We start from the raw sequence: 19,621 nt of genomic DNA on the forward strand, positions 1-19,621 counted from the left end.
GCCAGAAGTACAGACACGACCAAATATATTGAGCCCCGTGGAAAAGTTCTCCTGCCCTAAATGAAAACCCCAGCTATGACGGCAAAGCTAACTGGGAAGCCTTTCATGCAAAATTTGAACTGTTAGCTCAGGCCAGTAAGTGGTCCACTGAAGAGAAAGCCCTCGAACTAGCAATGTGCCTTATCAGTGATGCTTTGTCAAGCCTGCTGCTACTAAGCGCTGATGACAGGAGTGACTATGACGCTTTAGTTGTAGCTCTAAAGAGGCGGTTTGGGCTATGCTGAGCAGCTAGCCTATTTCACTCTGAACTGTGCAGGTGACAGCGACAACCTGGGGAGCCGCTGAGGGATCTCGCCAACGATATTGAGGGGCTGGTTCACCGCACCTATGCTCACATGCCCCCTGCCATCCAGAGTGAATTAGACTGAGACCATTTCCTCCAGGCCCTGCTACCGGCTGACCTGCATATCCAGACACTACTGGCTCACCCCAGGTCTCTCCAGGAGGCTTTGGAGTTATCTACAGAGAAAGAGATGCTGTGTGCTGGCCTCCTGGGGGCTGCATTTGACAATTCACCGAAGGTGAGGGCTGCAAGTGGGACTGGGTTGAATGCAGCAGAACCTGCCTGGGTGGAGGAACTAACTCAGCAAGTGCAGGCTGCCACATTGCGAGAAGAGCAGTGGCCCAGGCCATGCTTGAAGGCCTGCTGGGGATGTTGACAGCCTGGGCACCTGGTCTGGCATCACCCTCATACACCTGCGAATCAGGGAAACGGGATGGGGACCGCATAATCAGGATGATGTGGATTCCTGGGGCTGCGTCCTGACCCTGTCCAAGCAAGGAAGCAGCACAGTGTAACCAAGTGGGGGTGTTGAGACCAGCAGGTGATTTAGACGACCAACTGGAGTGACTTGTGGTGCTGGGCCCAACGTGGACAGAAGACTGCTGGTATGCCCCAATGACTACATGCTGCTCTGCGCGGGTGGACACTGGGTCTTCAACAACCCCTGGTCATACCTGATGTGGTGAAGAATAGAACAATTGTTTTCCCCACCATTGTGAAACTTCAGACAGTCACCGGAGAGGGGGCTCCCATGGTGGGGGAGTTATTAGTGACTCTGGGGGGTGGGAAAGAAGTCAGTTACTAAATTGTACCTAGGTGTGAATGTGCCAGTCCTGTGATGGACTGGCGGCCTGTCCAGGGTTTCTCCCTGCCTGCCATCCAATGACTGCTGGTATAGTCTCCAGCATCCCGTGACCCTACGCAGGATAAGTGGCTTGGATAATGGATGGCTGGACCACGACAACATTTATTAATTGGCTGTTTTTGCATGACTAGGTTTAAAAAGTGGCTGTTTTGACATCAGTTCCGTGAACAGCTGATGACAAAACAGAAAACGGCACCGATTCATTTTGAAAGAGCAATGGCCAATAGGGAAACTCCAGCTTGGCTGTCCGACCCACGGTGAAACTCGATCACACACCGGCACTCACTCACGGACAACCGCATGTGTAGGGCTGGCCCCACTGTTGCAGTCCAGCCAAAAAAAAAAAAGATGTACTGCAGAAACAATATGTCTGTTAAAATGCAGTGTCAATATTTTCAAAACTATTTCAATGTTTCAAAAAGCTGTTTCAGTGCTTCAATGTTTCAAAAAAATCAAATGTTTTAAAAAGCTCTTGCAATATTTCATTTAAAAATCTGTGTTTCAGCATTTCAGTTTTTTCAAAAGCTATGTCAATGTTGTTTTCAATATTTTAAAGCCCATGCCCAGTGTCTCGATACTAGGTTCTCCCACTTTTATAGTCCCCCACTGGTTTTCACATGGGCCAATGTGTGATTTTGGTGGTATGTGCCATTGCACAGATGTATGTGTATTTCCCTAAGTATTTATGCACGCAGTTTAAAAAAATAAAATAAAAAAAACCGCAATCAATTGTTTATTAATAAACTGTGTTGCTTGAACATTTTTCACTGTACTACTAAATTTCTTTGCGTGCTCCTAATTTTTTTCATTTAAGAGCATATGTACTCCTTGGGAAAAGAGTTAGCATACAGCCCTGCACAGCTCCTCCGGGTAGTGTCTACATAAGTTTAGGGTTGCAACGCATGTGTGAACACAGCTAAGAGTTACAGTCTTGTTTTGGCATGGGCATTCTTAGCTGACCGGGAAATCTCTGGCAGAAAAACACATGGCAAAATGATGTAAACATTACACAACATATTATACAACTTACTGAGCAGCAACATACCTAGTGGGAAGCTGATCTGGTCACACATGCCCAGCAGCTGTCCAAAGTAAACTTTATTCTCAGTGGGTGAAAGGCCCATCTCGTTCATCCTAAAAATGAAAGAAAAAAATGTACAAAATAGGATTTACAATGAGAACTGGAATACCTTAGTTCACACTATTTTCCTTTTATTGTTCCTAAACTTACACAGGAAAGTTGACTGACAACACATTCTCTTTTAACACCAATGGCATGGATGAACTATTAGGACTTTTGCTCTGGAAATGAAATGAGTTAAGCCAAATTTATTTGTATAGCTCTTAAAGGATCATTCTGTTTTTTGTTTTTTTTTACAAACTTGGTCTTATTTTCCTAGTTAGCCATCATGTGAATCAAATAAATTATGATATCATCTTACCAGCTTTATAGTGGAGATCTTGCACATAGGACCACCACTGGACAAAGCTTTACAATGGTGCAATGGTATAAAACCCTTAAATTTGTCCTTTTAACCCCCCTCCACCCAGTGCCTGTGATTTTGCAAATGCGCTGACTGAATAGTTTTATTGATGGTTACTACTACTACCTACCATTAAGTATACGCTAATCATTCCTGCAAGTGGAACCAGGAAATAGCTCAGCAATGCAATCGACCATTGATAATGCTGGATATTTTGAGTAGTAACTTTTAAGTTTCAAGTTCGTTTTGACTTTTGACCTCCAAATATGGAGTTTAGATACTTGGGTTAATAGGATTTTTTTTTTGTTGTTGGATATTTTCCCCTTTTCCCAATTGTACTTAGCCAATTTTCCCAACTCCTCTGAGCCATTCCGGTCACTGCTCCACCCCCTCTGCCAATCCGGGGAGGGCTGCAGACTACCACATGCCTCCTCCGATACATGTGGAGTGACCAGTTGCTTCTTTTCACCTGACAGTGAGGAGTTTTGCCAGGGGGACGTAGCACGTGGGAGGATCACGCTATTCCCCCCCAGCCCCCCCTTGAACAGGCGTCCCGACCTACCAGAGGAGGTGCCAGTGCACCGACCAGGACACATACCCACATCCGGCTTTCCACCCGCAGACACAGCCAATTGTGGCTGTAGGGATGCCTGATCAAGGAGGTAACACAGGGATTCGAACCGGTGATCTCCGTGTTGGTAGGCAATGGAATAGATCGCTACACTACACAGACACACTAAATTGGACATTTTGAAACATGTCCAACACTCATATTCCGTGGCACCATAAGACGCCATTGTAAATGCTGTCTCTAGAAATGATCCCATGTCCAGGCTCTCCAAATCAAAGCCTGTGAGTTAAATGACACCATGATCAATATGCATGATGGTAAAAACTATGGAAATAAGACCCATGTTGTAAAAACACAGAATTATTGTTTCATCAGAGTTAAAGCAACATTATGTAATTTTCTATTTATTAAGATCTGAGACCTCTGGTGCTTCAATACACCCCTTTATTAAATGGTGTGGTGCAACAAGCACGGGCAGCAGTTTCTCAACACCAGCGAACGAGACATGATCCTTTATTCGTGTACAGGAAATGATGCTCACTGTGAGGCATGATAAAAATGAACAGAGGACTTTAGATGTTTTTTTTTTTTCTTCAGCAATGGACCACACATATTTTTCTGCAACCTGTACCACTAACAAGACATTTTTTGGGGGGGATTTTCTCCCCAACTGTACCTGTCCAATTACCGACCCATCCCGATTGCTGCTCTACCCCTCTTCCGGGGTTTGCTGCAGACTACCACATGCCTCCTCCGATACATGAGGAGTTACCAGCTGCTGCTTTTCACCTGACAGTGAGGAGTTTCGCCAGGGGGACGAAGCGCATTGGAGGATCACGCTATTCTCCCCAGTTCCCCCTCTGCCCCGAATAGGCCGACCAGAGGAGGCGCTAGTGCAGCAACCAGGACACATACCCACATCTGGCTTCCCACCTGCAGACATGGCCAATTGTGTCTGTAGGGATGCCCGACCAAGCCGGTGGTAACATGGGGATTTGAACCAGCGATCCCCATGTTGGTAGGCAATGGCATACACTGCTATGCTACCAGATGCCCCTGCGTTCATTTTTATGCTCCATAGGCACCATCATTTCCTGTGCGCATAGAAACAATTATGTCTAATTCATTAAATTAATCTAAAAATTACACAATGTACCATTAAGAGAGCTTTCAGGGTTTCATGTTTTGCATAAACAAAATGCACAATTCCTTAGCTTGACTGGTTCGAGTGTTTCAATGCTGAGATTGATCTTACTTTTTTAGGGTGAATTTCACTGTATCTTCATTGTGGGAGGCAACCATCACATTGGTCTTCCTGCTGTGCTCAATCTCCTCCAGTACATATTCCAAACATCTTCACAAAAATCAAGTAGAAAATGTTGATTAAAATTAAAAATGTCCTACTTACTGAAAAACACCAGAACCCAATAACTTGACAGATAGAGATAGGATTCTTACTTGTGGTACATCCTATTAGTAGCCTCGTAGTCAGGATTAATGGGGTCTTCATAGCCTATTTCCTTAGCCCTGTCCCTCTCTTGGTACATGTATGCTCCACGGACTAGTTTGGCACCAAAATACCACGCCTCCCGCCTTGACAGCTCAACATCCACAGTTAAGTTATCATAGGCTTCCTAAAAACATAAGGTAAGGAATTAAATAATACATCAATGTCACAGTTCAGGGTATTTATCTCATATGTCTTAACTATAACGTTGTCTATCAAGGATAAGTGAATAACACAAAATACTGTCAGTAAAACTAAGGGCCGCTCTTACAGAAAAAGAAATCAGATTACAGGATTAGAAGGAAAAAGTCACCTTCACATAAGTTATTGCTAATTGCTTTCACTTTCTTCCAAAACTAGAATATACAGAGCTATGATGACCAAGATCTGCAATATTATAACCAATGCTTTGTTGAGCTTCTTCAGTGAAATTGTACAAGAGGTTGACTTTGTGCAAATATAAAATATTCCTTGGACTGACTTTCCACAAAATAATTCCACTTCAAAAGAAGTCAATATAAAGTCAGAGAGAGAAAAGATCTCTTAACAGTGAAAAACGAATTTTAATATTAAAACTAACAGATAAAACAAACTCATGTAGGATATGAGAGATTTCTGAAATGACATATATTTCAATGAAATATTGAAGTATTAGGGTATTACCTTGAGGTAACACTGGTAGGTGTTGAAAATAATGGGCTTTTCTCTGTTGAATTTTCTTTGCATTTCGAGGGTCAGTCTACTTATGGCTGGCTGGAAGTAAGTCTGCTCGGCATCCACCATTAGCCTAACCCCATTCTCCACAGCATGCTAGAGAACACATTTACTATTTCAGTTTTGCTGTCAACCAGTGATATGCACAACACCAAAAATGATTTGGCGCTACAGTAAAACATTTTCCCCCCTTTGTCTCCCGAATTGTGTCTGGCCAATACCCCACTCTTTCGAGCCTTCCTGGTCGCTGCTCCACCCCCTCTGCCGATCCAGGGAGGGCTGCAGACTACCACATGCCTCCTCCGATATATGTGGAGTCGCCAGCTGCTTCTTTTCACCTGACAGTGAGGCGTTTCACCAGGGGGATGTAGCACGTGGGAGGATCACGCTATTCCCTCCAGCCCCCCCGCCGCCCCCGAACAGCACCCCAACTGACCAGAGGAGGTGCTAGTGCAGCGACCAGGACACATACCCACATCCGGCTTCCCACCTGCAGACACGGCCAATTGTGTGTCTATAGGGACGCCCAACCAAGCCGGAGCTAACACAGGGATTCGAAATGCCAATCCCCATGTTGGTAGGCAACGGAATCAATCAATCAATCAAGTTGCATTTTTTCTAGCGTTTTTCTAGCTGCAACAGCCACTCAAAGTGGAATAGACCACTATGCTACCCGGATGCCCCTTAATAGATCTTTCTAGATAGAAAAAAAGACTACGGTATTTAAGTGAACATTTGCAGCTAAGTTGTGAAGATTCCTTTTCAAGGTTAAATATTAATTTTTAGAATAATACAAAACTTTTTCCTCTTATTTGTTAAATAGGTATTGCTCAGGAAACAGCAGGCAGTAGTGCATAGAAGAACATAACAGAAGAAAGATGGAAAAAAATCTGTAAGTAAGAAATGTAGCTGTGCTGCTCTTAAATTAAAATGACATCCACAATACACAGTAGCATTTAAATTCAGTATATTCTTACCTTTGCCAGAACATCAACTCTCTGAAGCATCCGCTTCATCTGCCTCTCCTCCTCAGCAGTAAATTTGTTCAGCAGAGGCTCCAGCTGACCAGTCTACACAGTCAACACACAAAACAAAATGAGCTTGCTTTGGCCATTATATTTTCATGCCCACAAATATATAGACATATTGGAGCTAAATATCGAAATAGATAGACAAATAAATAAGTGAATGAATGAAATATCAGAACTAAATATCCCAGTGATGTTTATATAAAAGATTCATGTTCTCTTGATGGTTTATGTGGATGGATCCAAAAAGTGCATCTGGGTGTGAATAAATATATTCACATTGGAAATTCTCACCTCTAGGTTTGGGACCATAAGCAGGCTGGACATTTTTGTAGTATCATTTATTAAGCTATTCCAGTCAAGCAAATCTATTGTGCTTGAAGAAAAAAAAAAAATCAAAATGTGAGATTCGGTAACAAGGTTATTGCAGTAACAAGTTTGTGTGTTACTTATATCTAGAATGTCAAATACTGCAAAATAGGTCATACATTTATGGAAAAATTATATCAACTATAATTTATGAATCATAATCACTATTACTGATGAGCTTAATGAATGCCTCACCCTGACGAGCCCAGTTTCTCTCCAGTAAACCAGTTATCGATGTCATCCTTGGCTCCAACACCTAGCTTAGTCAAACTCTCCTGTTGAATATTCCAGTGATTAAATAAAATAAATTATACAACAAGCTCAAAAGAAATTTACTTCCCGTTTCTATTTCTCTCAAAGACAAATAACTAGAAATACACTAAGCAGCAACCCCATATTATCTATGATTAATGGCAAGACTTGCAGTTTTGTATTCAACTAAAAAAAATGTCCTTGTCAGTTATGAAAATGATTCCTGAACACGCATTTGTTCTAGGCAAGACCCACCTTGAGTTCTTCAAATTCCAGTTTTTGCTCTAAAGCTGTCATTCCAGACTTCCCTTGTTGTGCTGCGAGAAGCTTAAAGAACCGTTTCCATTTCACAAGGACTTCTGAGAACTGGAGCTATTAAGATGCAGAGACATTGCGAAAATTACCAGTTAAAACAAGTCTGTCAACGTGAAGCTGTCAGCACTGACACCTTTACATTTTTGCATGGTTAAACTTACAAGGAATTGTGGACGACCCAGCGCAGTCATTTTAATGGCAGAAAATCCATGTGCAGAGCTCCCTCCTGAAAATCGAAGTCATAAACAATAGTGATTGATATTCAATTTGCCCATGTATCAGAAAACAGGGAATTTGCAGTGAAGGGTACGTTTCCAGCCTGATGAGGCAAATGATATCCACAACTGAATTTTGTTTTGTTTTTATTTGTTTATTCCTCCAGAATTCCTACATACATTCTGGACCTTTTCAATCTTATGACATGGAGCTTAGAGTTAGATCCTCCTGTGGTGTGCCCTTCAATACTCCAGACTTGGCCTAAGTTAACAAAGCATTTACTATCAGGCAATGCAGGCTTTGGATTTCTTAGTATGGCATCAGTAACAACTTTTATACAACTTGTAAACTCAAATTTGGATTCATTTGAATTAAATATTTTGCTATTTGCAAAACACAGAGTATTCAATTTTTCATGTACAAAGTCTTGCCTTCCTTAGTTACTGTTGCTTTGTCTGACAAACTTTCATGATTAATTCTGTGGATGCATATAATCATCATCATCATCATCATTAGCCACTTCTCCGGGGTTGGGTTGTGGTGGCAAGAAGTGAAGTAGGGCACTCCAGATGTCCCTCTCCCCAGCAATGCCCTCCAGCTCCTCCTGAGAGATCCCAGGGCATTCCCAGGCCAGATAGGACATGTAATCTCTCCAACGAGTTCTGGGTCTACCCTGGGGTCTCCTCCCATATAAGAACAAGAAAAAGAATGAGTAAAGTGTAGAGTGTCTGAGGTAGGGTAGTAAAGTGGTAACAGTGGTAAAGTGGTAAAAGTGGTGGTAGTAATTGTCATTGTTGAGCTTAGTGTCCTTATGGCCTGGGGGAACAAATTCCTTCTCCTTCTCCTCAGCATTGGCCTTGTGGCTGCAGAGGCCTGACCGCAGCGGCTGAAACAGTCCATAATTGGGGAGATGGGGATCCATAATAATCCTTGTAGTCCTGGTCCTGCACCGCCTGGTGTATAAGTCCTGTTGGTGAGTGTGGACCCAGTGGTACGCTTAGCCGACTGTACCACTCTCTGCAGGGCTTTATTGTCTTGAGAGGTACAGCTCCCATACTAGGCAGTGATGCACCCTGCCAGAATGCTCTCAGTGGCACCAGAATAAAAGGTTTTCCGGATCTGCGGGAGACACTGAACTTCTTCAGTAGCCTGAGGTGATAAAGACGCTGCCTTGCCTTTTTCACCAAAGTGTCTGTGTGAAGTGTCCATGTTAGGTCCTCAGTGATGTAAACACCCAGTTACCTGAAGCTGCTCACCCTCTGATAGAAAGAGGAGTGTAGGTCTTTTGCTGTGTCTGGTTATTTTAAGTGCTATTATAACTGACACAGAAAAATAACTAGCGGATCAATGGCTATCAGGATTGTAAATTCTGCTCATTCTCTCAACTTCTCTTTTTTCTAATCCCGTTCGCCAAACCTCTCTCTACTCACTCTATTCACTGTCCCACTGTATGTCTGACTTTCAAATGTTCTATGTTCATTTTTGTCTGTCACAATGTTCTATGTGGATGTGATTTGCAGCCTCACCAGCTGCCTTCTTTCTGTCAGGAGGTTTTTAATCCACTGGCAGATGGGGGCTATTCCAGTGAGCTGGGTGAGTTTGGAGTGGAGGATATCTGGGACGATGGTGTTGAACACTGAGTTGAAGTCCACAAACAAGACCCTTGCGTATGTCCCTGAGAAGTCGAGGTGTCGGAAGATGTAGTGCAATCCCATGTTGACTGCATCATCCACTGACCTGTTTGTTCGGTAGGCAAACTGCAGGGGGTCGAGAAGGGGGCCTATGATTTCCTTCCGTTTGGCCAACACCAGCCTCTCAAAGGATCTCATGACAACAGACATTAGGGCAATGGGCCTGTGATATGGGGTTTCTTGGGGACCGGGATGACAGTGGAGCTCTTGAAGCAGGAGGGGACTTCACACAGCTACAGTGAAGATCGGTGTGAAAATGGGCGCCAGCTGGTCAGCACAGACTTTAACACGGGAAGGTGAAACGCCATCCAGGCCTGGTGGCTTCCTGGTCTTCTGTCTCTGGAAGAGCTGGTGCACATCCTCAACACAGATCCTGGGTGGGGGTGGGGGTTCGGTGGGGAGGGGAGAGTGGCTGGCAGGGAGTACAATTGGTTTTGTATTGTAGCGTAGAGGGGGAAGGGTGTGAAAGTTTGCTTTTCAACCTGCAGTAAAACCCATTTAGATCATCAGCCAGTTGATCCCCCCACCCTGCAGTGTAGGGGGATGCTCTCCTGTAGTTGGTAATGTCTTTCTAGACTGATGACAGTTCATTGGCAGAAAACCTATTTTTTCTTACTTTTCAGAGTATCACCTTTTGCAACTCTGATCTCCTTTGTGAGTGTATATCTGGCTTTGTTTTACTGGATCCTATCTCCAGTCCTGTAGGCTTCCTCTTTGGCCTGACAAAGCTGCCTGAGTTTAGCTGAGAACCAGGGCTTATGTTTTTAAAGGTACAGAAGGTTTTGCTATGTACTGATTATATACTGATTGTTCGCTAAATGGGCTAGTGCCATCTAGACATAACAAAATAGGCGTTTTTCCCTGATTTTTCTAACTTTCCCCATTTCCCATCATGCACTTAGGCCTTAATGCAAAAAAGAAACAAAAAAACATTGTTATTCCTCTTTCTCTTCTTTTGCTTTTTGACATTTGAACAGATCAGCAATATCATTCGTTTCAAGTATGGTTTGTTTATCAGTCCTTATTTTACATTGCCAGTGCTTGGAAATGCACTGGCAATGAAATTAAAATTTGAAATGCCATTTCCCAGTTTAAATTAACATTTGAATATCGTTACACACAAACTAAGGAAAGTCATTGAAAATAAAATGTAAATCTATTTTGTGTTTGTCTTGCCAATGTGTTACAAAATATGCACAGTAGTATTTGAAATTTAAAGTTGAAACTGGAGTATTGCATTTAGATTTGAATATTGTTCCATTTTATGCTTAGAGTTGGAAAAGAAAACGCAATTGTTGAATAGAATTTTCATTTTCCAAAAATTACACATATACACTTCCATCACACTCCACTATTATTGACCTCTGTTTGACCTCTGTGAATTGGCACAAGAGGTAGTTGATTGCTTGGGATAGTATGAACCTGTATCAGAGCCCACTAAAAATATTTCAGATTTAGTTTAATTATGTTTCAATCAATTCTGCAACATTCAGCATGTTGCATTTTTAGGGGAGTTTATGCAACTGGCTCGCTTTCATGAAAAAAATGAAATTGGTGTGATCAAAATAAAGATGAGAAAGCACGCCATACAGTAATCTCCACATGACTGACTGTTTACATACCACACTTCCCTCCCGGAACCGCCGTTTCTGCTACGGTGGCACCCCACAGTACTGTTTTGCCCGCTATCTCCCCCCACTGGGAGTTTTTCCCATACAGACGGACTATTATTAGGCACCGGACCTCTGATCCACATGACATATTAAAGTGTGACTGGCATGTAGACCACAGTGTGCTCACTCCACTAGTTAAATCAGCTGTTTGTACGCACATGACTTTTCATAAGTTTGCCCTCTACAATATCCGATCTGTCACCAACAAAGCCCCTCTGGTCAATGACTTCGTCACTGAGGACAAACTGAACCATTTATGTTTCGACAGCTAAATTCAGCAACTTCACGAGGATTTATTTATATGCAAACCGCAGTCTTATGGCAGAGGAGGTGGCCTTGTGCTGATATATCGCAATAGTATAAAACTAACGCGACTCTCTCTACCTGATCAATCTTCCTTTACTCATCTCTGACCATAAAGCTGTGTTATTCAACACCAACCTACTGCTCAATAAATCAAGGCTGCATCGTACCATATCATACCGCAAAATTAGGTATGTTATTCCAGATGATCTCAGCAGTTTAATTACCTCAAACCCCATTCCTGCCCCCACCTCCTCACTCCCTTAACTTATGGACTACTACAATAATATTTTACCTTTTGCACTTGATACTTTAGCCCCTGAAAACATGGGTTGTCTCATTTGCCCATACTGCTCCCTGGTACACACCTGACTTACGTCAGATCAAAGCTATAGGTTGGCGCCTTGAGAGGCTTTGCACCAAGACTGGACTTGCTGTTCACAAACTAATATATTCGGATCATATACTCCATTACAGAAATGCTCTTTCAAAAGCTAAAACATCATATTATACAAATATCATCAGTGCAGTTGAAGGGAACACTGCAATTATCTTCTCCACAGTTAAAAGGTTACTAAATCCAACTGAAATCAATATGAACAGTAACCTTTTTATGAACAATGCTTTGCTTTTTTGAAGCTTTTCAATACCAAAATTAGTACCATTCCTGAGCAGCTAGCCTCTGCTAACATCATGCACACTGACTTACTATCACCAAGTGCCATGAAACTGTCCCCATCCACTGTCCGATGTGACTTCAGTCTTTCAACTGAAAATCACATTTTTGAACTTATTACTAAGTCTAGCACCTCCACATGTCACCTGGATCCAATTCCCACAACTCTAGTTAAAACATACCTGCCAACTATCATCTCCCTGATAACCTCCATCATCAACTCCTCTCTGTCCACTGGTACAGTTTCCCCTTCACTGAAGGTTGCCATAATCAGACCAATTCTGAAAAAGTCTAATTTAGATTCTAATGACCAAAACAACAAACAAACAACCGGCCTGTCTCCAAGTTACCATTCATCTCCAACATCCTTGAGAGGGTAGTTGCATCTCAACTCCAGATCTACCTTGAGAACAATAATCTCTTTGAACAATTCCAATCTGGCTTTCACCCCAAACATAGCACAGAACAGCCCTGGCTAAGATCCCTAATGACCTGCAGCTGACTCCGGTCTACTCTCTATCCTCATCCTCCTTGACCTCACCGCAGCATTTGATACTATATCCCAGCAGCTCCTCGTGGATTGTCTGGCTAGCATTGGAGTTGGGGGCACTGTGTATCAGTGGTTTGCTTCCTAGCTTACAGACAGGACACATTTTGTACAAATTCAGAATTACCGGTCAGAAAGTTTGATAGTTCCTCATGAAGTTCCACAGGGTTCAGTGTTGGGGCCACTCCCATTATTATTTACCTCCCCCCTCTTGGAAACATCTTCTGGCACTATAGTATCCATTTCTACTGCTATGCTGATGATACACAGCTTTATGTATCCACTAAGCCCACTTCCAATCTCCCCTCCAGTACCCTCACTGCTTGTCTCCATGATATACAGACATGGATGACTAACAATTAATCTGAAATTCAACGGTATTAAAACTGAGCTATTCCGCATTGGCACTAAATCTACACTTTCAAAAACTAATGTTTGCTTACTCCCCATTGCTGGAGCTACCATACCCGTCTCCCCTCAGGCTAAGAGCCTTGGTGTTATCCTAGATAGTACCCTTTTCCTTTCCAGTCATATAAACAATGTCTCCCGGATTGCCTTTTTCCATGTGTGAAACATCTCCTGACTATGCCCTGCTTTAACACAACACTCCACGGAAGTCTTAGTCAATGCTTGGTTACATCACGCATTGACTACTGCAATGCAGTCCTGAAAGGCATCCCCAACAAACTTATTCACTGACTTCCAGAGTAAGTTTCACTTGAACATTGGGGGGAGGGACACATTCAGCGGGGGGTCAGGGGGTCCCCCCCCCCCTGGAAATTTTGAGCATCACACATTTAATTTCCTGCATTCTGGTGAATTTGTATGCACCAATTTTCTCTTTTTCTACATCAATTTATTGTGGAAATGTCTTATTTATGTAAAAGAAAAACAACTTTCAGATAGGCTAGCCTATCGGATATCTTCTGTTACTTTCCTCTTGCTCATGTTGACTCTGTGAATCAAAGTAGTAGATGCATTTGAACCAATACAATAGATGTTTGTAGATGTACCTATTATGTTATATCATGTGCCCGAAATTATCAGTTCAAGTTCATTTAAGCTAACATAAACGTCTAGGGGCTACTGTTAGCAAGCACTAGCTAGCTCGTGAGGCGGTCTGAACTGATAACCCCAAACACAAGTTATAAACTAGATAAGGCTATAATTCATCCGGAAATACGTAAGAAAATCTAACTCGGAAACCCCAAAGGTAAGAAAGGGTGGTGTACTGGGCTAGACAAGCAAGCTGGCTAGCTACGTTACTTACACTTGCTTACACGATCATTAATGCTCCGGTCTCCTGGTTGTCAGGAGCAACTGCAAGACAGCAACGAGTTCGGCAATCCCAGTGGCAAGGTTAAAATGGTATGGTCCAAGCATAGGGGTGTATGAAATCGTTGGAAAACAAGTATGAATGACATTTTAAGTAGTTCGAATGTCTGTGTTGTTATTTTACCTTTTTTGGCGAGGAAGTTAACATTATCATTCATGATATATTTTTGGGGGGGACAAATTCACTTCTTCCAAATATTGAGGGGGACATGTCCCCCCTGACCCCCTCCTAAATTACGCCTGTAACTTCAACTCATCCAGAATTCTGCAGCACAGATTATTACATGTTCGAAGTCCACTGACCATGTCTCTCCCCTGCTGATTCAGTTACACTGGCTTCCTGTGTCACAGTGGATTAATTTAAAATTTTTATTATTAACATTCAAAGCTCTTCATAATCTATCCTCTGCTTATCTCACAGACCTCCTTCAGATGTAAACTCCATCTCTCTCCCTGCAGTCTTCACCAGCAGGTCTATTAGTACTACTAGTCATCAATCTCAGTACAATGGGTACCAGGGCTTTCTCCTATGCTGCACCAAAACTCTGGAACTCCATTCCGTCACAGCCACTTACTGGACTCCATTACAGAAAACTGCTCTTAAAACCCACCTTCTTAAACAAGCATACTAATTTTAACAGCATTAACAGCATCGAATTCATCTTTTTTTTTAACTCCAGCTGATGTGTGTTCTATTGCTTATTGTGTGTTTAATTGTCGATTGCACTAATGTTTTTTACTGCTGTTTTATTGTATTTGATGTAAGGTGACCTTCGGTGTCATGAAAGGCGCCTTTAAATAAAATGTTTATTGTTATTATTATTATGAAAAAATGTTATGATTATAGATCCCCTCTTGAAAAGCATTTAGAACTTTCTTACATCGGTATGTACATGACTTGTATATACTAATGTAAGATGAATTGCAATGACTATTAAAGATCCTTATATATCGACATTTTCATTTATATCATCAAGAACTTTATATTAAATTATGCATTCTAAATGAAAGTGAAATGAACGTTTTACTAACCAGATGCTTTGATGCAATTTATAAAAGTCTCCATTTGGTTGTCACATTTGGCCTCATCTGCATAGAAGTAGGTACGGGCACTGATCACACCCCCGCGTCTGTCTCCAAACTGACGATGGGCCTTGTACTTTTTTTCACGATGATAATCATCTGCAGTTAAAGAATAACAATATTTAATTGTTAGGTGGGCAACAGCGTATCCACATAAACATGAAGAAGATTAAAGGAGACAGAAAGAGCCACACCACAAACGCCACCACTTAAATAAAACAATGAGGCACAGACACATAAGACATTTAACTGTTATTTATTGAATAACTCTTAAATTGTCTAACTACGGACTTCTTTTGTTCTTCCACAATGAATCAATAAAAATCTTCCAGACCATAAGTCGACATCTGCAACTTCATTGATACTATATATTATGATGGGTAGTATGACAGCAAAGCCCTCTGTCAGTTATACTAATAACACTAATAAGGCTACTACTAATGATATTAATAATAAGTATTACTGATTTTCGTTACTGATTGAATGTTGGTCAAATCTCTATATGTGCAGTGTCAGATTCGGTAAAATATGACAGGTGAAAACTAAGTTGGGGTAATGGAAACATGCCAGCATGAATTCAAGCCTCCACCCCACTTCCTACTTTACATGCAGGACTGTTAGCCTCATCCCCTTAAAGACAGTCAATCCAGAAAAGACCAGACTTAACCAAGCTGCAGGACTAGCGAAGTAGCGTTGTATTTAACCCAGAACCTTACTACTGAACCAGGAATGTTTCCCTCCCATGCACACCCTGGAAACTTCCCCATGGCACTGTAACACTTGTTAGAAAACGTCCTAAGTAAAATTTACTGTCATTAAGGTCCTGTGAAATGAAGCATTCAGTAGCTGGCACTGCAACAAATAAAAGTATAAATACTTTTGAGAAGAACACGGGAAAACGCTGCACATTGAAAATTAATACAAGCTTGAGCAAAAAACATTTGTTTTCACTGATATACACACCTGGACTCTCCTTTTCTGCCTCAGACACACATGAGCTGAAAGAGAGAAAATACTTTCCATCACATTGAATAGAAAAATATACTTCCACTCTGAATTTCAACATCAGTCACATATTTCAGTGTGTTGCTCTTTCAATGGTTGCACATAGTTCAGTTTGTTAGGGCATTACACCATCCATACATTACAGCATACACACTATGTAAATGTTACGTTGCTGGATCTCTGAAATTGTAGATATGGCTCTTAATCTCAAATAAGTACGTCTTCTTGTATCTTACTCAGGTTGCTTTAAAACTAGTCAACTATGATACTATCTTGAGCAAATTACTAATGGAAAGTAGGTCTATGAAATTATTCTACAATGGGCGGAGTCTGACGCATAGAAAAGGCAGTGTTTGACGCTAGAAATGGCTATGCCCAATCTTAATTACTATATTACACAAAAATCCGGTTACAGCTCATACAATCAGAATATGGACTCAAGTTAGGAAAAGAATTGGTCTGCAAAAAGCCCCCTTAATGACAGCCATTATGTCAAACCACCTCTTTACCCCTGCCAAATTAGATATGGCTTTTCAAGCATGGCATGGGAATGGAATTCGATTGATAAAGGATTTATACAGTCTGCGGTGGTGTAGCGGTCTAAGCATCAGCTTTGTGTCGATGCAGTTGCCCACTGGGGACCGGGGTTCGTGCCCCGGTCTCATCAGATCTGACTATGGCCGGACTTGATGAAGCAGCAATAATTGGCAACGTTGTCTTCGGGAGGGGGGCGGAGTCGGCTTGTGTTCGTCATATGAATGTGTCTCTGGGTGTGTGGGAAAAAGAAGTGGTTCAGCCTGGATCCGCCTTGTCACGGATGTGGCGAGGCGTGTCCTTCGAGACTGCCAGCCGGAGAGATGCAGTTGGCGAACGCATGCAGTACGAGGGTGGGTGTTTGAACTAAAATAGGGATCGATTGGCCACTAAATTGGGAGGAAAAGGGGAAAAATCATTAATACATTTAAAAACAAAAGATGAAGGATTTATACTTTGATGGGGTATTCGCTTCATTCAATCAATTGGTAGAAAAAATTAACCTACCCTATTCCCACTTCTACCGCTATTTACAGATTAGGCATTTTGTTCAGAATGGTTTCCATCCTTTCCCTGAGATACATCTGACGACATCAACAAATTCACTTTTAGCCACAGAGGCTAGTCTCAAGGGTGCCATCACAAGGATGTATAATAAACTAGCCACTATAAATCCTCAGCCGATGGCTAGCCTTAGAAACCTCTGGGAGCAGGATCTTGGTACTCCTCTCCGTGATGATCTGTGGGATGCAGTTTTGGATCAGGTACACTCTTCCTCTTCATTCATTTAGATTTGGGCTTATTCAGTTTTAAGATTGTTCACCGTGTCCACCTTACCAAAGCTAAATTGGCCAAAATTTACCTCAACATTGACCCACTTGTGACAGATGAAATCCGCATCCTTTAATTGCCATACTTGGTGTGAGACCGGAAGACTGTGACTGGCCATCTAACATGTATAAATTGGTGGCCTTTACTACATTACAAGCTCGGTACCTCCACCCATTATCCAAACCGCTTATCCTGCTCTCAGGCTCACGAGGATGCTGGAGCCTATCCCAGCAGTCATTGGGTGGCAGGTGAGGAGACACCCTGGACAGACCGCCAGGCTATCACAGGGCCACCACACACATACACACACACATTCACACCTAGGGACAATTTAGTACGATGCCTAATACTCTTAAATTGGAGGAACTCAAGAACCCCATCCCATGTCAGATGGATCAGGGATATTGTGTTTAATCTTAAGTTGGAAAAGCTAAAATTTACATTAAGGGATAACAGGGACAAGTTCAAGAAAGTCTGGATGCCTTTGTTGGCTTACTCTTGGCTTGAGTCAGGAACGACCCAACTAGTATTGATTGTAAACTGAGAGATTCTTTGTGTACAGGTGCACCATGCTGATTATTAATTTTTCTTGATTTTTTTTTGTCTTCGATTTAGTTGCGTGTCATTTCATTATTTCTTTAATCTGTATTTCTCCTTGAGGATCTGGGAATGTTGGGAGGGGTGGGGGAGGTGAGGGGTTTATTGTGTTGAATTATTCAATATTCAAAATTGTAAATGCCAATAAACATTAAAAAAAAAAGGTCGGTATGGAACATTTTGGTTTTTACTTTTAATGGTCATTAAAATCATATGGGTGTGAGTATAAATATAACCACATTGTTGCTGAGGGACGCAACAAGGACCACTGACAGTGCGTGGGGTTTGAGAAAAGTGAAAAACTAAGAGGGTCCAGCAGGAAGGAAAAGCTTGATTGAAAAGTTCAGTTGGCATGCTGTGCACTATATGAACCATAATACGTGTTACCTCGAAAATCTGTTGAGGAATGATACTGTAGGGTCAGATTATTTTGTGTTACTCCAGATAGAGAAGCACTTACTCCATCTCCTTTTTTTCCGCTTCTTCTTGTGTTAAGTCCTCTTCCACACTGTAGTCCAGTACTGCCCCGACACCGAAGGCCTGATTCTTCTGAATCAGAGGTTTGATGGCGTTGTGGTCCTCCCCTGCCACAAACTGCCCATAGAAAGTCATCTTCATCAGACTCTCAAACAGCCGCTGGCCGAGGACTTTCTTACAGAGATCCATTAACTGAAAAAAAGGAAGACTTAATTTTTTCTCACGTGTTTATGTTAAGCCATTTTGTAACATGATTATGAAAGCCCATTATTAAACCAGGACACATTCTATAGTTTGCCTTTGGGGGGGATTCGCCCTGTAGTTTGTTCCCATTTTTAAGTTTAAATGTACTTTCGGTTATTCACTTCGATCATCACAAGTAAAATCTACTATTTCAGTACACGCACCTGGGCATATCTGTTTTACAGATAGATAAATAGATTGCACTGATTTTGTAGGTTGATCATCACGACAGCGTGACAAGTTTTCCCACAAATCAGATGACTCACCTCTTTGTTTTTGTTAACAAGGAAGTCAAACGTGCACAGCTTGAAGACCAGAAGACTTCTCAGCAATTCTATGTTATCTTTGCTTTTGTATGCTTCTGCTGTGTTGTCGAAGTCAACGGTGATGTTATTTTCCTGGACGTTTCTTGCATTTTTTGTTTGGCTTATGAGCTCGACCTGGACCGCTTTCACCAAGGCGCACTCATTTAACTGCGGCTCCTTTTCTCTCAGTTCCCCGCGCTGGGTGGATGCGCCCGTCGACCGGAATCTCCAAGGGGAAATAATTGTTCTCTTGATATTTTCCGAGCTTGCCCTGAAAAGAGCTGGCACCAATTTGTTACGCGACATCTGCAGACTTTCAGACTTGCGCCGGAACCCGCTAGTTCTCCGCTGTGCGACCGGTTTAAACCAAGCGTGAACGGCTGTTGCGTCTGTATATAACCCCGCTCGAAAAGACACACCCACTGCAACCGATTGGCTGGCCAGTGTTCTGACGTAATCAGGGACGCTGTTAAGTTGTCTCGTGGAGAGTCTGATGGAGAAAAAAAACATGAAGCGTGATGGAGCTTTGTTTTGCACCGATAGATAGATAGATAGATAGATAGATAGATAGATAGATAGATAGATAGATAGATAGATAGATAGATAGATAGATAGATAGATAGATAGATAGATAGATAGATAGATAGATAGATAGAT

At 42.0% G+C, this 19,621-nt stretch overlaps 1 protein-coding gene across 1 annotated transcript in view; it reads right to left on the minus strand.

Moving 5' to 3' along the window:
• The window catches only part of prodha (proline dehydrogenase (oxidase) 1a), a 29,864-nt gene extending 10,558 nt beyond the window's left edge, over window positions 1-19,306 (minus strand). The window contains exons 1-13 of the mRNA XM_056290693.1: window positions 18,926-19,306; window positions 18,400-18,608; window positions 15,936-15,970; window positions 14,922-15,071; window positions 7,610-7,674; window positions 7,389-7,505; window positions 7,077-7,156; window positions 6,807-6,888; window positions 6,462-6,554; window positions 5,434-5,580; window positions 4,722-4,897; window positions 4,519-4,617; window positions 2,254-2,342 (exon numbers count right to left, since the gene is read on the minus strand). Of these exons, the coding sequence (XP_056146668.1) occupies window positions 2,254-2,342; window positions 4,519-4,617; window positions 4,722-4,897; window positions 5,434-5,580; window positions 6,462-6,554; window positions 6,807-6,888; window positions 7,077-7,156; window positions 7,389-7,505; window positions 7,610-7,674; window positions 14,922-15,071; window positions 15,936-15,970; window positions 18,400-18,608; window positions 18,926-19,270 (1,687 nt within the window). The 5' untranslated portion in view covers window positions 19,271-19,306. The remainder of the gene's footprint in view (window positions 1-2,253; window positions 2,343-4,518; window positions 4,618-4,721; window positions 4,898-5,433; window positions 5,581-6,461; window positions 6,555-6,806; window positions 6,889-7,076; window positions 7,157-7,388; window positions 7,506-7,609; window positions 7,675-14,921; window positions 15,072-15,935; window positions 15,971-18,399; window positions 18,609-18,925) is intronic.
• Between the last annotated feature and the right edge of the window lie 315 nt (window positions 19,307-19,621).

This window comes from Lampris incognitus, chromosome 12, assembly GCF_029633865.1.
Source record: "Lampris incognitus isolate fLamInc1 chromosome 12, fLamInc1.hap2, whole genome shotgun sequence".
NCBI lineage: Eukaryota > Metazoa > Chordata > Actinopteri > Lampriformes > Lampridae > Lampris > Lampris incognitus.